Raw genomic sequence first — 16,203 nt, 5'->3', positions numbered from 1 at the left:
GCAGCAAGAAGGGGTTCATTTCCTGAGGAAAGAGGCCTTTCAGGGGCCGGAGAGCCGACCATGAAGGAGCCTCGGACAAGACCGGACAGGAAAACCTGTCAGGATGACAGCGACAGCAGAGAGCAGAGCGCCAGGACAGCTTAGAAAGTAAAGGGCGGGACTTGTCCCAGGCTCAGTGGACGGAGAGCCAGGCCCAGAGACCAGAGGTCCTGGGTTCAAATCTGCCCTCAGACCCCTCCCGGCTGGGTGACCCTGGGCAAGTCACTTTGCCCCCATGGTCTAGCCTTTACCACTCTTCTGCCTTGGAGCCCATCCACAGGAGTGATTCTGAGATGGAAGGTGAAGGGTTCAAAATATGTTTCAAAAAAGGAAAAGCCACAGAGGAATCGGTGTGGGAAACAGATGGATGATGGGGAAGACCTGAATCCACATCCCCTTCCCGTGGCTTGATTATCTGAGACTCCCTTAATCGCTATTGTGGCATTAAGCAGCTAATGCTAACATGGCTGGAGTGCCTGGAGTCCGGAAGACCTGAATTCAAATCCAGCTTCAGACACTGACGAGTTGTGTGACCCTGGAAAGGTCACCTGGCCTGTGTGCCTCCTTTCCTCAGCCGGAAGATGGGGGTAATAATAGCAGCCCCCTCATAGTGGTCGTGAGGATCGATTGAGATTGTGTTTATGAAGTGCTTGGCACAGTGCCGGGCACCCAGGAGTGGCTACAGAAAGGGATCTCCGGTGTCCTCTCATCCTACTGCCTCAAGCTACAGATGAAGAAACCGAGGCCTTGAAGCCTTTAAGGGACTTGTCCAAAGTCTCCCAGCAAATCAGGGGCCTCTGATCCTCAAAATCTAGCGCTTTTCCCTGCGGCAGCTTCTGGTTCCCAGTGCAGAGCCCTGCTGTCCACCAGTCACAGACACCACGCCTTACCCCCAGGTCATTCATACTGGGCTTGGGGGCCACTGAAACCTCCAGCTCCTCTTTTACAAGAACATCTGCTTCTCCCAGGCACCCTCACGCTAGATACAAACACTCCTTTTTTAGAGACAGAAAGAGTGCGGAAAGCAAACGCAACAACAGAGAGGGCAGAGCTTTGCCAACACCTCCCAAGAAGGACAGCTTTGGCATGGTGACGACAGTCCACTTTATTGGGCGGCACGTTCTTGCCAGGGTCCAAGTAGCCTTTGTCCACGTGGGGGTCCTCCCAGCTTCGGCATCTCCCTCAATCCTGGTCTAGAATTCGAGGAGGACCCCGGCGGGAGAGCTGCAGGGACCCGGGACACACACACAAAAGTCATCCGGGCAGTTACCAGGAAAGACTCGAACGCTCGGACTTCCTGAGCTGAGGTGGGTGGGTGCCATTTTGAAAGGGAAAAGGCAAGCAAACGCCAGCAGAGGCTCCTTCCAAGCTGAAAGGCGTCCCTTCCGGGGGGCAGGCAGGCTAGGACGAGGGGTGGGTGGGGCTCAGGACGTCCCGGCAGCCACGAAACGTGGCCCCTCACAGCATCGGGGGGCCTCAGCAGAGCCCCAAAGGGTTCAGGGCGGCAGTCTTTGAAGTCATTCTAAGGCGCTTCCAGGGGGCTGAGCCATGACCATGCTAAGCTGGAGAGCAGACACGCCCGTGGCCAGGACCGGCCCTCGCCCTGCTGGAGACGGCACCGTTGGCCGCTCTGCTTGGGAAAGGGGGGCTTTCAACAGGCTCACAGAGTGAGAACCTAAAGGGACCCTTGAACCCAGGCCCTGATTTCAGAGGCAAGGAAACAAAGAGGTAAGAGGTTACGTGGCCACGGCTAATGGGGGTCAGAGGAGGGCTACAAACTGGGGTCTAATGACTTAGATGGAGAAAGATTAAATGATCTGCCCAGAGTCACATAACTAACTAGTCAGAGTCGGAGGGATTCAAACCCGAGTCTTCCTGACTCGGAGTCCAACCCTCTGGCCCCTGGGTCACACAGTCTCTCTCTTGAAAGAAGGGGGTTTCTTTAACCTGATGGAGAGATGCCCTGGAGAGGGTGGCAAGGAGATGGCAGCTGTCTTTAAGGCTTTGAGGGTTCCCCCACTAAACTGGGCTGTAGAGGGCAGAACCAGAACTGGCAAAGGGCTGCAAACAGGGAAACCGAGGCTCCGTGTCAGCCAACCACTGGCCCTCCTCTCATACAATGGGGCTCTAGTCTCTTAAGTGTCACCAGGGTTAGAGCAGCCTCGGTCAGAAGGGCCCCATCAAGCACCACGGGCATGTGGGCGCCGGCCTCTAGCAGACTTTGCTCCCTGAGATAAACATGGGGGCGCGGGCAGGGCGGGGGGACCTTCACCCCAGTCTGGGGTGAGCTTCAGCTTCGTGATTCCAAGGGTGAGCCTCCACTTCCCCATCTTTAAAATGGGGGGAACCAGGGCTCTCATTTGGGGGTCTAGATCATCAGAGGGAGGGGACGGTCCACGTGACCGAGATGCTGCCTTGCCAGTCCAGATAGGCTCCGTGGCCACGTGGCCAACCAGTCAGAAGGAGGCAGAACGCTTGGGGAAAGCACAAATCAGGCCGAGGAAACAAGAGCGAGAGTGAGGCGCCACTCCTGAGCTGCGCCTCTGCCACGGGCAGCTTCATTCGTGCTTCCTCATCAGCCCCAGGATCTCATCATAGAGCCTCGAGGGGGCGTCCAGACCCCAGATGAAATCCAGATGTTCCCACTCGGGGATGTTCTTGTGGTACACCAGGTTGGTGATCTGAGTCAGCAGGAGGCCCGTGTCCTTGGGGTCCGCCAGCCAGTCCCGGCTGCCAGTCCACATGGCCGTCGGGACCAGCATGTCCTTCACGCGATAGAACGGAGGGCGAGTCTGGAAAAGAAAGGCCCAGGAAGGGAGCGTTTAGGCCCAGCACGAGGAGAGCCACGGTCCCAGAGCCATGTCAAAGGAGCAGAAGGAGCTTCCTTCCAACCGAGGGGCTGCCGCCTTCTCTTCCAAGCCACGGCAAGAAGCCACGCCTGGCACGGGAGGGCGGCATTCCCCGCTCTGGCTTGTTATGGGGGGTGCAAGTGTGGGAGGAAGGAAGGGAGGGAGGGGAAGGGAGACCCCACTGCAGGCCCACCCACCATCTGCGGAGCAAAGGAAGGAGCCCGCAGGGTCCTCCACTGAGGCTCATCGCAGCCCCAGAATCCTCACCTGGTTGTAGTGAAAGTAATTCTTATCTTGGCTTCCCCAGTCATAGGCTTTAAACTCCCCAGTTTTGAAAGCCTAAACAAGAATTTGAAATAAATGGAAAGGTTAGAAAGAGCTCACAGACCCATGGGAGGCGACCTCAAGGACCCGATCCCCCTGCCACAGCAACCAGCGAGCCACCATTCACGTATGGAATAAAAACCCCGACCTTCTTCCTGTCTTAGAATCCGTACTGTGTGCTGAGAGTGGTAGAGGCTAGGCAATGGGAGGGAAGTGACTTGCCCAAGGTCACACAGCTAGGAAGTGTCTGAGGCCAGATTTAAATTCCGATTTGAATCCCTGTCACTAAGCCTAGCTCCCCATCCACTGAGTCACCTAGCTGCCACTCAACCCTCATTTATCAAATGAGCTAGAGCCTGGAAATAAAAGACAAAAATGAAGAGGGCCAGTCTTTGCTTACATCCAATCCTCACATCCTAAGGAAGCCGTTTCATTCATTGACTCTAATGAACGTGGAGCAATGGAAAGCGCCCTGGCCTGGAAATCGGGGGGTCTGGACTGAGACTCTGCTTCTGCTGTGTTAGGCAAGTCACTGTACCTCAGTTTCCTCGTTTATAAAATGAGGTGATTGGGGGCAGCTGGATGGCTCAGTGGATGGAGAGCCAGGCCCAGAGATGGGAGGTCCTGGGTTCAAATATGACTTCAGATACTTCCTAGTAGTGTGACCCTGGGCAAGTCACTTTACCTCCATTGCCTAAGTTGGAACCAATATGATTCTAAGACAGAAGGAAAGGATTAAAGAAAAAGTTGATCTCCTATTAGAATGTGAGCTCTTTGAGGGCAGGGAAGGACTTCCTTTTGGTTCCCATTTGTATCCCCATCATTTAGCACAGTGCCTGGCATACAGGAGCCTTAATAAATGCTTGTTGACTTCAGGGCAACATTTTTTTCATTTCCAGCCCCTGATATTCTCTCCACATAGAAGCTTCCCTTGTAACAAAAAGTAACAATGCGCCTGCTTCCCGGTGCCCAGTGTGGAGCCTCCCTGGGTGCCACCCCTTTCCCAAGCAAAGACAAGTGTCTCCTTCCATTCTGTCAGAGGAAGATGGTGTATAAGAGGGAATGACCAGAAGCAATGAAAAAACTGAATTTTGAAGAAATGTCTCAGAAGAAGAGCAGATGGAACCCCAGATGACATCGGGGGATGGGATGGAATTTCCAGCCAGGCTCAAAAGGCCGTTGGGGGAACACCAAGAGGTCTTGTCCTGGGTTCCTGGAGCCGGGAGGGAGAACTACACTTGGCTGTGGAGATACACAAATCTCTCAATCCTTTCACCTGAGCAGCAGAAGATCTTCTCTCTCAACTGGTCACAATCTTTAGGATAAAGACTCCTTTTTTCCCTTAGGGGAACCCAGAGCTTCTTTCTAAAGAAGACTTCCTGGTTCAAACCCTCAAGATCTGTATAGGGAAAATCACTAGGGATTTCCTTTTCCATCCTGTTTACCCTTCAACCCTCTATATCTAAATAAAATGGACATCTTGATTTGAATAGAAACTTGAATCAGAGTCTGTGTGTTAGGAGGGGAAGCTCAAAAGCATCACTTCAAGAAGGAGGCTGAAGGGAAAATCTGACTTGCTCTTTTAGTCTAGTCAGACTGACTCCATTGGCCAACAGCTCAACTTGGGGGAAGGGGAGGAAGGAAGGGAGTGTCACCTTGTATTCAATCCCCAAGTGTTCAGCAACTTTGGTTCCTCCTTCAAATCCCCCACTATTACAATTTTGGCACCCCAGTGAAAAGACAGAATCTGTCTCAGGCAACAGAAAGAGGGGTTGACAGTTGGAACCCCTAAACAAGGGTAATCATTTTGAGAGGCTCAAGGACAGAGGAGTTTAGTTTATAAAAAGAGAAACAAAATGTGACAGATACTTTTGTGGGCTTCTGTATTCATAGCAATAGGAATTTACTGGACATACTGCATCATCTACAACACCGTGACATCTGTAATGATGCACACAGTGGAACTGATTGCTAATTCTACATCTTTACTAACTGTAAACCTTAAAATTTCTTAGGCTTGTGAATGATTTCCTTGTCACATAACTCAGTAGTTTGGCAGGTGGTGACTCAAATCTACGTCATCCTTATGGCTACCATTCAAACCCCATCTTATCTGAAATCTGTTTTGAGGATGCTATCACCAAGAAAGTCAGCACAAATACTAATTTAGATAACAAACTGGAAGACCTTGTAAAAAAGATGACTATTTGGCAAAGATAAGGGCAATGTTAGTGAGATGGGGACTGCTGAAACAAATAAGGATAAAGTTGAAGACAAAGTTAATCCAGGCTAAAAAAGATAAAACCAATGACACAACAGTTGTAGAAAAGGTTTCTAGCAATACTAAGGAAGGTAGTAAACTAGACAACATAACAACAGATGTCACAGGGGCTCACAAAATCATGCCTTTCCATGACATGGCACGGATCACTGATGGATCAGCCATTTTGCACACAAAGGTGCACAAGTCTTTTACCACCCAAGACTTGGAATCGCTGAAGAAACAGTTTCCAAAATTTGTCTCTGAGCCTTACAAATGTGTAAAGGAGCTGAAAAGGGTGTTCAAAGTTAATGAACCTGATTTTCAAGATACTGAACTTATAATGGAAGAAGTTTTTAGCCCCCATGAACAGAGACAATTTGTGGGAAAGACCAGGCAGGATGAGAGCTTGACTGACTGGCCTAGGGCACATTAGCATGAGGATTTTGATTTTGTAAGACCGGCTAATTTCACATACCTCAAAAGAGGCAGGGAAGACCTCCTACAAGCAATTAGATCATTTTGCTCTAGACCAAAAGCTTGGAGCAAGTTTGACAGGATGGTCCAAGACAAAAATGAACACCCTGCTAGTTATATTGACAGGTTAACTGAAAATATTGAATCAATAATGGGAATTAGCCAAGCCTCAGGAATCAGTGACCCATATCCGGAGGCAGTTTCTAAAAAGATGTAATCAGCAGTTGAGGAATTTCTTTAGGCATTTTTTCCCTAAACATGATTCCATCACAATCTCTGAACTTAGGGACATAGTCACATATCTCCATGAGAATCAGAAAGTGCAGGAAAGGGAGAAAAATGAGCTAAAGCAGAAACTGCAAGAGACCAAAGACACATTGAGACATAAAGAAATTGAAGAGGTGAAAAACTTAAATACCATCAAGACTTAAGACTAGACCTACTTATCAAACTCAGAGAGGTCAGAGAGAAACTAGGAAATATTTTATGTGCAATAAGACCAAACACATAGTTAGAGATTGTTATATGAAACAGAAATATGAACAGAGTCACAACAGAAACACAGGACATCAGACAAATACCCAGAGCAAAAGTTATTATAAGAATACCAAGAGCTATTGTGAACATTGTAAACTTAAGGAATCACACACACCAGATTTGAAATCTATGCAGGAAACTCTACTTAAAAAAGAAAAACCACATTATTCAGATGTTGTGGCAAAAGGAAGATATAAAGCATGAAGCCAGGATTCAGAATTGTTAGTGCAAGAGACTGTGTATGGGGGAAATTAATGGACTATTGTCAAAAAAGAAGAAACAAAAGGGATTGAAATTAAAATATGGAAAGGGTGATGGTGTTACAAGGGTGGTATTATAGGAAATTATAGGTTCTGTGAGGAAGGATTAAAACAAAATATTAGTAAAAAGCAGAGAGGTTATGGAGATGGAAACAGAGATCAGAAATATAATAGCAAAGATGAAACAAGATTCAGATGTGGGGAGTATAGTAATTGGACAAGAGAAAAACAAAGAACAAGTTAAAGCATATTTAGAGAATTTCTTTGAGTGCAGATTTGGTTTAGGGATTGGTCAGAGAAGGAAATGTTATACAAACTTACACCACCACTATAAATTTACATCAGTAAAAAGACAACAAAATCACAATTCTCTAAGCCATTTCAACAATGTAAAAACAGAGAAAACTGTTACAAAGAAACCTGTAACTGAATAAACTGAATATAAAGTTAATACTCTAACAGAACTAAACAAATTCCCACCTGGACTAATTGAAAGGACCAAGACTGTTTAGGGACTACTCCTATGGACAAAGGGACTAGTTTGAACCCTGAAGCTGAAATATTTCATCCATTACTGTGTAACAAGGAAAGTTCAAAGCTAAGTGATTGTATGCCTGGCAAAGGGGTTGGCATGACCAGTCAAATTCAAAATCTTGGGATGTTAACCTCATTACCAGAATATGCAACAGACATATTTGAAAATATTGATGGAATTCAAAAAATGGCAACTGCCAAGGTGGCTCAGTGTTCAAACAGCCAGCATGATGTCAACATTCGAAATGCAAGGGAAGTGTCGGACCCTCTGTGTGAGAAACAGCAGGCAGCTGTCCATGGTTTTGATTCTCATTCCCACTCAATGAAACAGTTTAAGGAACACAGAGTTAATGGAGAACAGTCAGGAAATGATTTAAACCAAGAAATTTTAATTAGTCCAACCATACAGTCAAAAGCTGATATAGGAGCAGTGCAAATCAACAATATGACAATTGGTTCATTAACAGCTGATACACCTGAACCATATGTATGGATTAAAGTGGGAAAGAAAGAATACACAGATGTCAATGATATAGGGGAAAGTGCATCTGTTCTACAGTCATTCCCAGAAGATATCACCATAAAGGGAATGGTTTCTACCTCAACAGATTCAAAAGAGGGAGCATATAAGAAAAACCCTGAGATAAAAGATATGGTAGAACCTGTGCACTTCAGTAACATCATAGCAGATCCTCAACATGTAGTAAACTCACAAGAATCAAATTTGTCACTACAGAACAAACATCTAGAGCATATTACTGGGCAACAGTGAGAAAAACAATTGGGAAATATAGAATTCACTGACGGGGTCAGACCAAGACACAAAACCTGACTTAACAACACCTGACACAGGATTATATGATACTGAACAAAATCCAATGAAAGACCTGAAGATTATAGAAATTAGTAACGAAGAGTCAGACTCAGACCCAGATGATATAGTACCAAATGGTAGAATAATAGTTGACCAAAATAGTGATGAAGAATGAGAACCCTATGAGTACATCAAGCTCTCTGATAAAGTTCACAAAGACTGGGATGAGTGGGACACAAATTGGTATAGTGAACAAATGAATTCAGAACAAACAAGCTTTTCTAACTGATTCTGATGATGAAGCAATGGTAAAAATAGGAAACTATCAGTAGACGAAATACTTTATATTGCTAGAGTCAATAGTTATGACGAATTTTGTAGGAAATTTGACTTGGGGGTAGTGACGCTGAAGAAATATGATAAAGAACAAGCTGGAGAAGAGATAGACAATAACACATCTGTTTTCTCTAACTTTGAACGTCATAACAAAACAGATATCATCTATTGAGAAGATTTGGGACCAGGACTGGTTTGAGTTTCATAAGGTAACAAATAACATGAAACCTTATGAGAACCCAGACTGATACTAGGTATAAGATCTGACATAAGAACCACTAAAAAACCTTAATTAAATCAGAAAAACCCCTAAGCTGATAATGACAAACCCTGACTACATAACTAAGAAAAGTCCAAAGACCCCAGTAAACAAAGATGGGAAATATCTTAGATGCTATTGGAGCACCTTACCGACACAGGATGAAACCATGAATCTGATATCAAAGGCACATAAAAGCAACTTACAGATGAGAACTGAAACAGGTTACCCTGATCTCTTATCCTCCACCTAAAAAACAATCTCTACAGGGGGAGGAAGGGAGGGAGGATATCCAATGGAGATATTAACTAATAGTGTCAGGTATCGCACGTAAAACAACATTATGCCCACAATATTGATAGCATTACAGAAGATCTAGAGAAAAATCCCAAAGAAAATACAAAAGAAATACCAGAATCTGAAGTAATGCCAAATGCCCTAGCAACAACTGAAATTGCCCCTATAAATGAGAATAACAAGAATGAGAGTGAAGACGAAATAACAGAATAAATGCACTACACTAAAATATAGGATAATTCTAGGTATCAAGAAATACCTCCAGTTAACAAACAAATCTCTGCTAACATAGAACAAAACTCTGCTTATATAGAACAAGAATCTCTGCTAACACATAATATCAAAAAGAATTTCTGTTTAGATCAACAATCAAGGTTAAACCAAGAATAGAAAAGTTTCCATCTCCAGATATCCAGATATCCAAATTCAAAATCTCAAAACCCAAATCATACATTAAAACCATATGATACACTTATTAGATTAGATTACATTTTTTATTTTTTTATTTTTTATTTTATCTAATATTTATATATTATATATATAAATAATAATTATCTAATACAGATTAGAAAACTGCATTGCATACACCCATACATGAAGATTGCATAATAGAAGACTGACATGCACACATGAAGATTTCATGCTTACTTACATGCACATGCACACATGAAGAAAATGAATCTTATAATGCATGCATACGATAATCTCACACACTTGCATGATCCTGTATTTTAAAATCATCAGAGAACAAAGGACTTCAATCAAGGTGAGACGACGGGCAAATATGAATGCTGTACAGAGGAAGCCACAGGACCTGTATAGTTGTATTCAATCAACACCAAGGCCACCAAGAGAACTTTAAAATCAAAGACTGATGATAATGGGTCACGTAAGATTATTTGTCATACATGTTAATTTCACATATAGGGAAATGCATTCACATATACACTAAAATCATAACATGAAGAGGATTCAGTGACAGAGTCAGTCTACAGCAACATGAATTGGCACACACACACGTTTATACACACTGATATTTTGGGGGTTGCATCGTACATAGGATCAACCTATTTGAGCTTCTGCAGGGCTCCTGCAGGCAAGAATATACAAAGATTCTTGTCTGAATGACTTCTGGTCAGGACTCATGTAAAAAGGCGTCAGAGCTGTACATCTGTAAAGTTTGTATAGGAAAACAATGTACATTTGTAGGGTACTAATGAACTGACTTACTAATATAGCTCCAGAATGCTAATATGCCGATTGTTCACACACAGGGAAAGAGGAGCTTGGGGAAGTTCGGAACTAGAGCTAGATCAGAGACAGAACGATGCTCTATCTTCGGATATGAGTTTAAAAGAAATAACAGAAATCTTAGGAAATAACAGAGGTTATCCGAGTTGCTAGATAGATAGAACATTGTTGTGGGTCACTTTGATGGGAAGATTTAGTTGGTTACAGAAAACCGTTACAGTGTTGAATATGTTCAAAATACTTCTGATTTTGAATTCTTTTTCCTGCCCTTCCACTTTCCTCTCACCCTGAATCTTAGCATGGAATGTAGAGTTTGGGATAGTGAGAAGAAAGTGGGATTTGTTATTTGGGGGTGGAACACTTAGGAGAGTGTAGTTGATAAAATAGATAGTAGAAGACATTCGCTAAGTACTGAACTCTAGTCCAGAAGTCTGGTTGACTTTGGATGAACACAGAAATGGGGGATGTGTAAGAGGGAATGGCCAGAAGAAGAGCAGATGGAACCCCAGATGACATCGGGGAATGGGATGGAATTTCCAGCCAGGCTCAAAAGGCCATTGGGGGAACACCAAGAGGTCTTGTCCTGGGTTCCTAGAGCCGGGAGGGAGAACTACACTTGGCTGTGGAGATACACAAATCTCTCAAGCCTTTCACCTGAGCAGCAGAAGATCTTCTCTCTCAACTGGTCACAATCTTTAGGATAAAGACTCCTTTCTTCCCTTAGGGGAACCCAGAGCTTCTTTCTAAAGAAGACTTCCTGGTTCAAACCCTCAAGATCTGTATAGGGAAAATCACTAGGGATTTCCTTTTCCCCCTGTCCTTCATTACCCTATATCTAAACAAAATGGACATCTTGATTTGAATAGAAACTTGAATCAGAGTCTGTGTGTTAGGAGGGGAAGCTCAAAACCCATCATTTCAAGGAGGAGGCCGAGGGAAAATCTGGCTTGCTCTTTTAGTCTAGTCAGACTGACTCCATTGGCCAACAGCTCAACTTGGGGGAAGGGGAGGAAGGAAGGGAGTGTCACCTCACATTCAATCCCCAAGTGATTGGGAACTTTGGTTCCTCCTTCAAGTCCCCCACTAATACAATGGCTCACCCATGAAATGGAATGTGGGTCTTTGCTGTTACTTTCCAATGGCCCAGTTCTGAATTCAATGCCCCCGTTCCTTTCCTTTTTGCAAAAAGGCTTCAAACCAGTCAGCTCCCATCAATCCCTCGGTCCCAGATTCTTAGGCTTATTCCAAATGAGCAGCTGTCTAGAAATTCTGCCTCCATCTCTGAGCCCTGGGAGCTCAGCCAGGACCGCCCAGGGGACCTGTCCAGCCATAGCTGTGGGCAGAGTCCACACTGCAAGGATAAAGGAGCAACAATCATCCAGAGATGCCGGCTTTGGGATCAGTCTCCCTCAGAGGCTCCTTTTACACGTCTAAAGTACTTCCACCAGGCAGCCCTCCCAGGGAGCACTTTGTAAAGCTGAAGGCCCTCTGGAAATGTGGCTCTCCAACATCCCCCAGATGCCAGCCCCTCTCCAAGGCCAGGATGCCACAAAGGAGCTCAGGCTCTGGGCCATCCCTCTGAAGCTCTCCTCTATCAGGGAACCCTGGAATCCAGGAAATGCTCATTACAGCCATAGTATGCCTTGGAAGGGGCCAACAACAACAAGGACAAATCTCCAGAAACTGCCCAGGTGAATCGAGCCTGGTTAGAGAGACTTTGTCCACTTCTCCACGGCTTTTTCAGGCTGCTCCCTGGCAGCCTATGGTTGGTTCCTCTCGCTTGAGCTATCTGAAGAGCCTTTTAGTGGGTCTCCCTGGCCCCAAGTTTCTCCCTGCTGCCCTAAGTTGCTTATGGGATTAAATCCTTTGGAGGTGGCTCTGACCCTATCAAGAAGGTTCAGAGGCTGCTTCTGCCTCTAGGATCAAATATAGACTCCTCTACTTGGCATTTCAAGCCCTCCATACTTCCTCACGTCCAGCATTCCCTCTCTGGTCTCCATTCCTCTTCCAGGCTGTCCCCCCATGCCCAGGGTGGGGTGCTCCCTCCTTACCTCCACCCCACATCTGGAGACCAAATGACAGCGGCCAGGGCTCTGGAGGATGGACAGAAGGGAGCTTTTCATTGACCTACTTAGCCAAACAAAAACTGGCCCTGAAAAGTAGAGGCCACAGACCACGCTGTGGAAATGAGGCACCCCAAGGTGGCCAGACAGACCCAAACAACCTGACGGGCCTGGCCATAACTGTGTCCACGCGGCGCACAGCCACAGTGGTGTGGGTCTGAGGAGGTCCAAGGCCAGGACTCCCACAAGCCATCGCTCCTTTGCTCATGCCCTTCCTCTCACTCCTCCTGTGTCTGCGCCTTGGGGGCAGATATGAGACAGGAACTAGCTGGACATTCCCGCCTAGCCAAGCATTCTGAAGATCCCGGCTCTGGGTTTTCAGGTTGGCCCCAATCCTGATGCCAGGATGGATGAGAAGAAGACAGAGGACTCTGGGAGAATCCGGTCATCCTCTCAAGTTCGACACTCCACTGACGACCAAAATAACAAGTATTACAACGATGGGAAGACAGGAACACGGGGCCCGTGGCGGGACTGTTTCCTGGTCCAACCACCTGGAGAAATACCAAAACAAACACTGCCCTGTCTATACTGACCCTGAGCTCGGTGAGACCCTCACTCCTAGGTGTGCCCCAAAGAGGTGAGAGGCAGGACAAAGACAACCCCAGAAGAAGATTTAGAGCCACGTGTGTTGTTGCAAAAAACCAGAAACGCAACAATAGGGGAAGTGATGGGAATCTGTAAAGGATGGAATGGAAATGACAAACAGGAAGAACTCAGAGAAGCCCGAGAGGAGCTCGATGCAGAACAGAAAAAGCAGACACAGGAGGAGAGCACACAGGACATGCACAAGACTGAGACTGACGACGAAAGGATTCAGAATAAAGCAGAGGCCCTGATGGAGAGCAGGAGGGTCAGACACGGCCGGTGCGCTCGTTGGCTTTGCTAAATGACTTTGGCTACAAGATAGGTGTGTGAGGAGGGGACGAGCCACTGGGGAGCCAACATGATGTAAAGAAATTGTACGGATTTTTTTATTTCAAGCTTATCGTCCTCCACTTCTACCCCTCCAAAAGTGCTCTTGGGCCCTGCGGGACTCAGCGGGGACATTCAGTCCAGTAAGAAGTTCCCTAATGAAGACAACGTTACAAATCTGATCTCTGCATGGCCAGACACCAGGGCTAGAAGGTGCAAAAAGACCCATTAAGGATGGAAATCAGGGGAGAAAAGCCCACTAATGAAGAAGATCTCAAAGCAGAGCAGGCAGAGGGACCGCTAGGTGGCTCAGTGGGTAGAGAGACAGGCAAAGAGATGGGAAATCAATTTGGCCTCAGACACGCTGTGTGACTTTGGGCAAGTCACTTAACCCCAACAACTTAGCCTTTACTGATCTTCTGTCGTAGAACAGATACTTAATGCCAACCCTAAAACAGAAGACAAGAGTTTGTTTTTTAAATTAAAAAAAAAGAGAAGCAATGATGGTAACTCCACATATATAACTTTTTCTAATTTCTTACTTCTAACCAGAGAAGGCCAGCCAGGTGGCTCCGTGGATGGAAAGCCAGGCCTGGAGATGGGAGGTCCTGGGTTCAAATCTGGCCTCACATATTTCCTAGCCACAGAACCCCGGGCAAGTCACTTCATCGCAAGGACCCCTCTTCTGCCGTGGGACCAATACACAGTATCGATCCTAAGACAGAAGGCAAGAATTGATTTCATAAAAATAAGACAAATGCGGGTCAGGAGGAGGGGAGAGAAGAATCCAGGTCAGCCGAGGAGCGTGGGGCGAGTGCTGGGCCCTCCAGGGCCCCTCGGCCGCCTGTATGTGCTCCAGGGTTTCGGACGGTCCAAGCTCTGGACACGGCAAGGAGGCGGCCTCCAAGAAGGGCCCCCCGAGGGTCCGGGGCCTCTGCTGTCTCCCTGCTGCCGCCTCAGGTCAGACGGACCCTGCAGCAGCCCAAGCTTCCCGTTCCTTTTCCCCAAACCCTTTCGTCTTCATATCGGTTCTGAGACAGCAGGGCGGCGAGGGCCAGGCCGTGGGGGTGAAGGGACTCACCCAGGACCAGCCAGCTAGGAAGAGTCTGAGGCCAGACTGGAACCCAGGACCAGCCTCCAGGCCTGGCCTATCCCGCGTCACCCAGCCCGGGCGGACCTGGAGTCACGGAATCACCTTCTCGGTTACCGAGGCGGGAGGTGAGCCGAGCCCCCCCCCCCCCCCCCCGGGTGAGCTCAGAGTATCCGGCCAGAAGCTGGGGGGGGAGGGGGGGCCCTAAACCAGGAGGAGGGAAGCAGAACCTCTCAGAGCCCTGCGCTGGGAGGCCTTTTGTCCAAAGAGGAAACCGAGGCACGGAGACAGCACGTGACCAACCCAAGGCTCCAGCCCCCCAGACCCTGCCCAGCGCGCGGAATCGCCCCTACCTGACTCCAGTGGAGCATGTTCTGTATCGACGTGCCGGCAGGATTGTGGCTGCTGTACACGTCCACTCTGGACTGCAACACAAGGAGACGTGGGGGGGGGGGGTGAGCCCGAGCGGGGGAGAGGCGGCCCCCCGGCCTGCAGGGGAGCCCCAAGGCCAGGCGGGGCAGCTGCTGCCTCAGACAGTCGCCCTCCGACCCCTCTGCAATCTCTGCTGCCCGTCTCCGATCCTACCCGAGTTATCGCTGCTTCCTCACCCAGAACAGGACGAGGGCCGGGATCGCCTGTGGGGTGCCTTCCAGGCCCGGCCCAGGAGCCGAAGGGGCAGATCTGGGCCTGGTCCTCGGGCCACCGGCCCTCCCGCCCCTCCTCTCCCATCCCCTGGGGGAGACAGAGCCCGGCTACCAGGCCAGCCTTGGCACGATGCACAGCTCCCTCCTGAATGCAGCTAAAGGGGCCCGGCCCCTCCCCCAACACCCAAGACTGACCCAAGGAGGAAAGCTGAGAGGAGGGAGGGAGGGAGGGAGGAAGAGGGAGGGAGGGAGGGAGGAAGGGAGGAAGGGAGGAAGGGAGGAAGGGAGGAAGGAAGGAAGGGAGGAAGGAAGGAAGGAAGGAAGGAAGGAAGGAAGGAAGGAAGGAAGGAAGGAAGGAAGGAAGGAAGGAAGGAAGGAAGGAAGGAAGGAAGGAAGGAAGGAAGGAAGGAAGGAAGGAAGGAAGGAAGGAAGGAAGGAAGGAAGGAAGGAGGGAAGGAGGGAAGGAAGGAAGGAAGGAAGGAAGGAAGGAAGGAAGGAAGGAAGGAAGGAAGGAAGGAGGGAAGGAGGGAAGGAAGGAGGGAAGGAGGGAAGGAGGGAAGGAAGGAGGGAAGGAGGGAAGGAAGGAAGGAAGGAAGGAAGGAAGGAAGGAAGGAAGGAAGGAAGGAAGGAAGGAAGGAAGGAAGGAAGGAAGGAAGGAAGGAAGGAAGGAAGGAAGGAAGGAAGGAAGGAAGGAAGGAAGGAAGGAAGGAAGGAAGGAAGGAAGGAAGGAAGGAAGGAAGGAAGGAAGGAAGGAAGGAGGGAGGGAGGGAGGGAGGACAGAGGGAGGGAGGGAGGGAGGGAGGGAGGGAGAACAGAGGGAGGGAGGGGAGGGAACAAAAGAGATGAGAAGAAAGGACCATTAAAGACTCATGAAAAGCCAATTCTTAAAGCAAAAATACCATATTGAGGTTGTGCTCATTGAACCCACAGAGCACAAACAGGAGGTTCCCGCAGAGCTCCTTCAGTAAACTGTGGGTGCACACGTGGGTCCCCAGCCACTTCAAAATCCAATTTTCGGGGAGAAATTCCTTCGTTCCAAATAAATCCTGCACAGAAACAGAAATGCCGGCAGCAAGTTTCAGGGCGAGGACGCTTCCCCAGAGCCACCAGAACGGAATCAGCGCTTGGGCCCGAGACAGCTTCTGGCTGGCTTCTCTCTTCCTCATCCTTTTCCCCCTGGACTCCTGCCAGCCA

The 16,203-nt window shown here is 47.9% G+C and overlaps 1 protein-coding gene across 1 annotated transcript in view; it reads right to left on the bottom strand.

The window, feature by feature from the left end:
* Nucleotides 1-1,126: 1,126 nt before the first annotated feature.
* The window catches only part of LIPA (lipase A, lysosomal acid type), a 35,966-nt gene continuing 20,889 nt past the window's right edge, over nt 1,127-16,203 (bottom strand). The window contains exons 7-10 of the mRNA XM_056795414.1: nt 15,909-16,055; nt 14,719-14,790; nt 3,156-3,227; nt 1,127-2,831 (exon numbers count right to left, since the gene is read on the bottom strand). Coding sequence (XP_056651392.1) covers nt 2,598-2,831; nt 3,156-3,227; nt 14,719-14,790; nt 15,909-16,055 — 525 coding nt within the window. The 3' untranslated portion in view covers nt 1,127-2,597. The remainder of the gene's footprint in view (nt 2,832-3,155; nt 3,228-14,718; nt 14,791-15,908; nt 16,056-16,203) is intronic.

The sequence above is a fragment of the Monodelphis domestica genome, chromosome 1 (assembly GCF_027887165.1).
Source record: "Monodelphis domestica isolate mMonDom1 chromosome 1, mMonDom1.pri, whole genome shotgun sequence".
In the NCBI taxonomy this organism is placed as follows: domain Eukaryota; kingdom Metazoa; phylum Chordata; class Mammalia; order Didelphimorphia; family Didelphidae; genus Monodelphis; species Monodelphis domestica.
The sequence above is the reverse complement of the archived record's forward strand: the minus strand, read 5'-3'. Positions and strand labels throughout refer to the sequence as shown.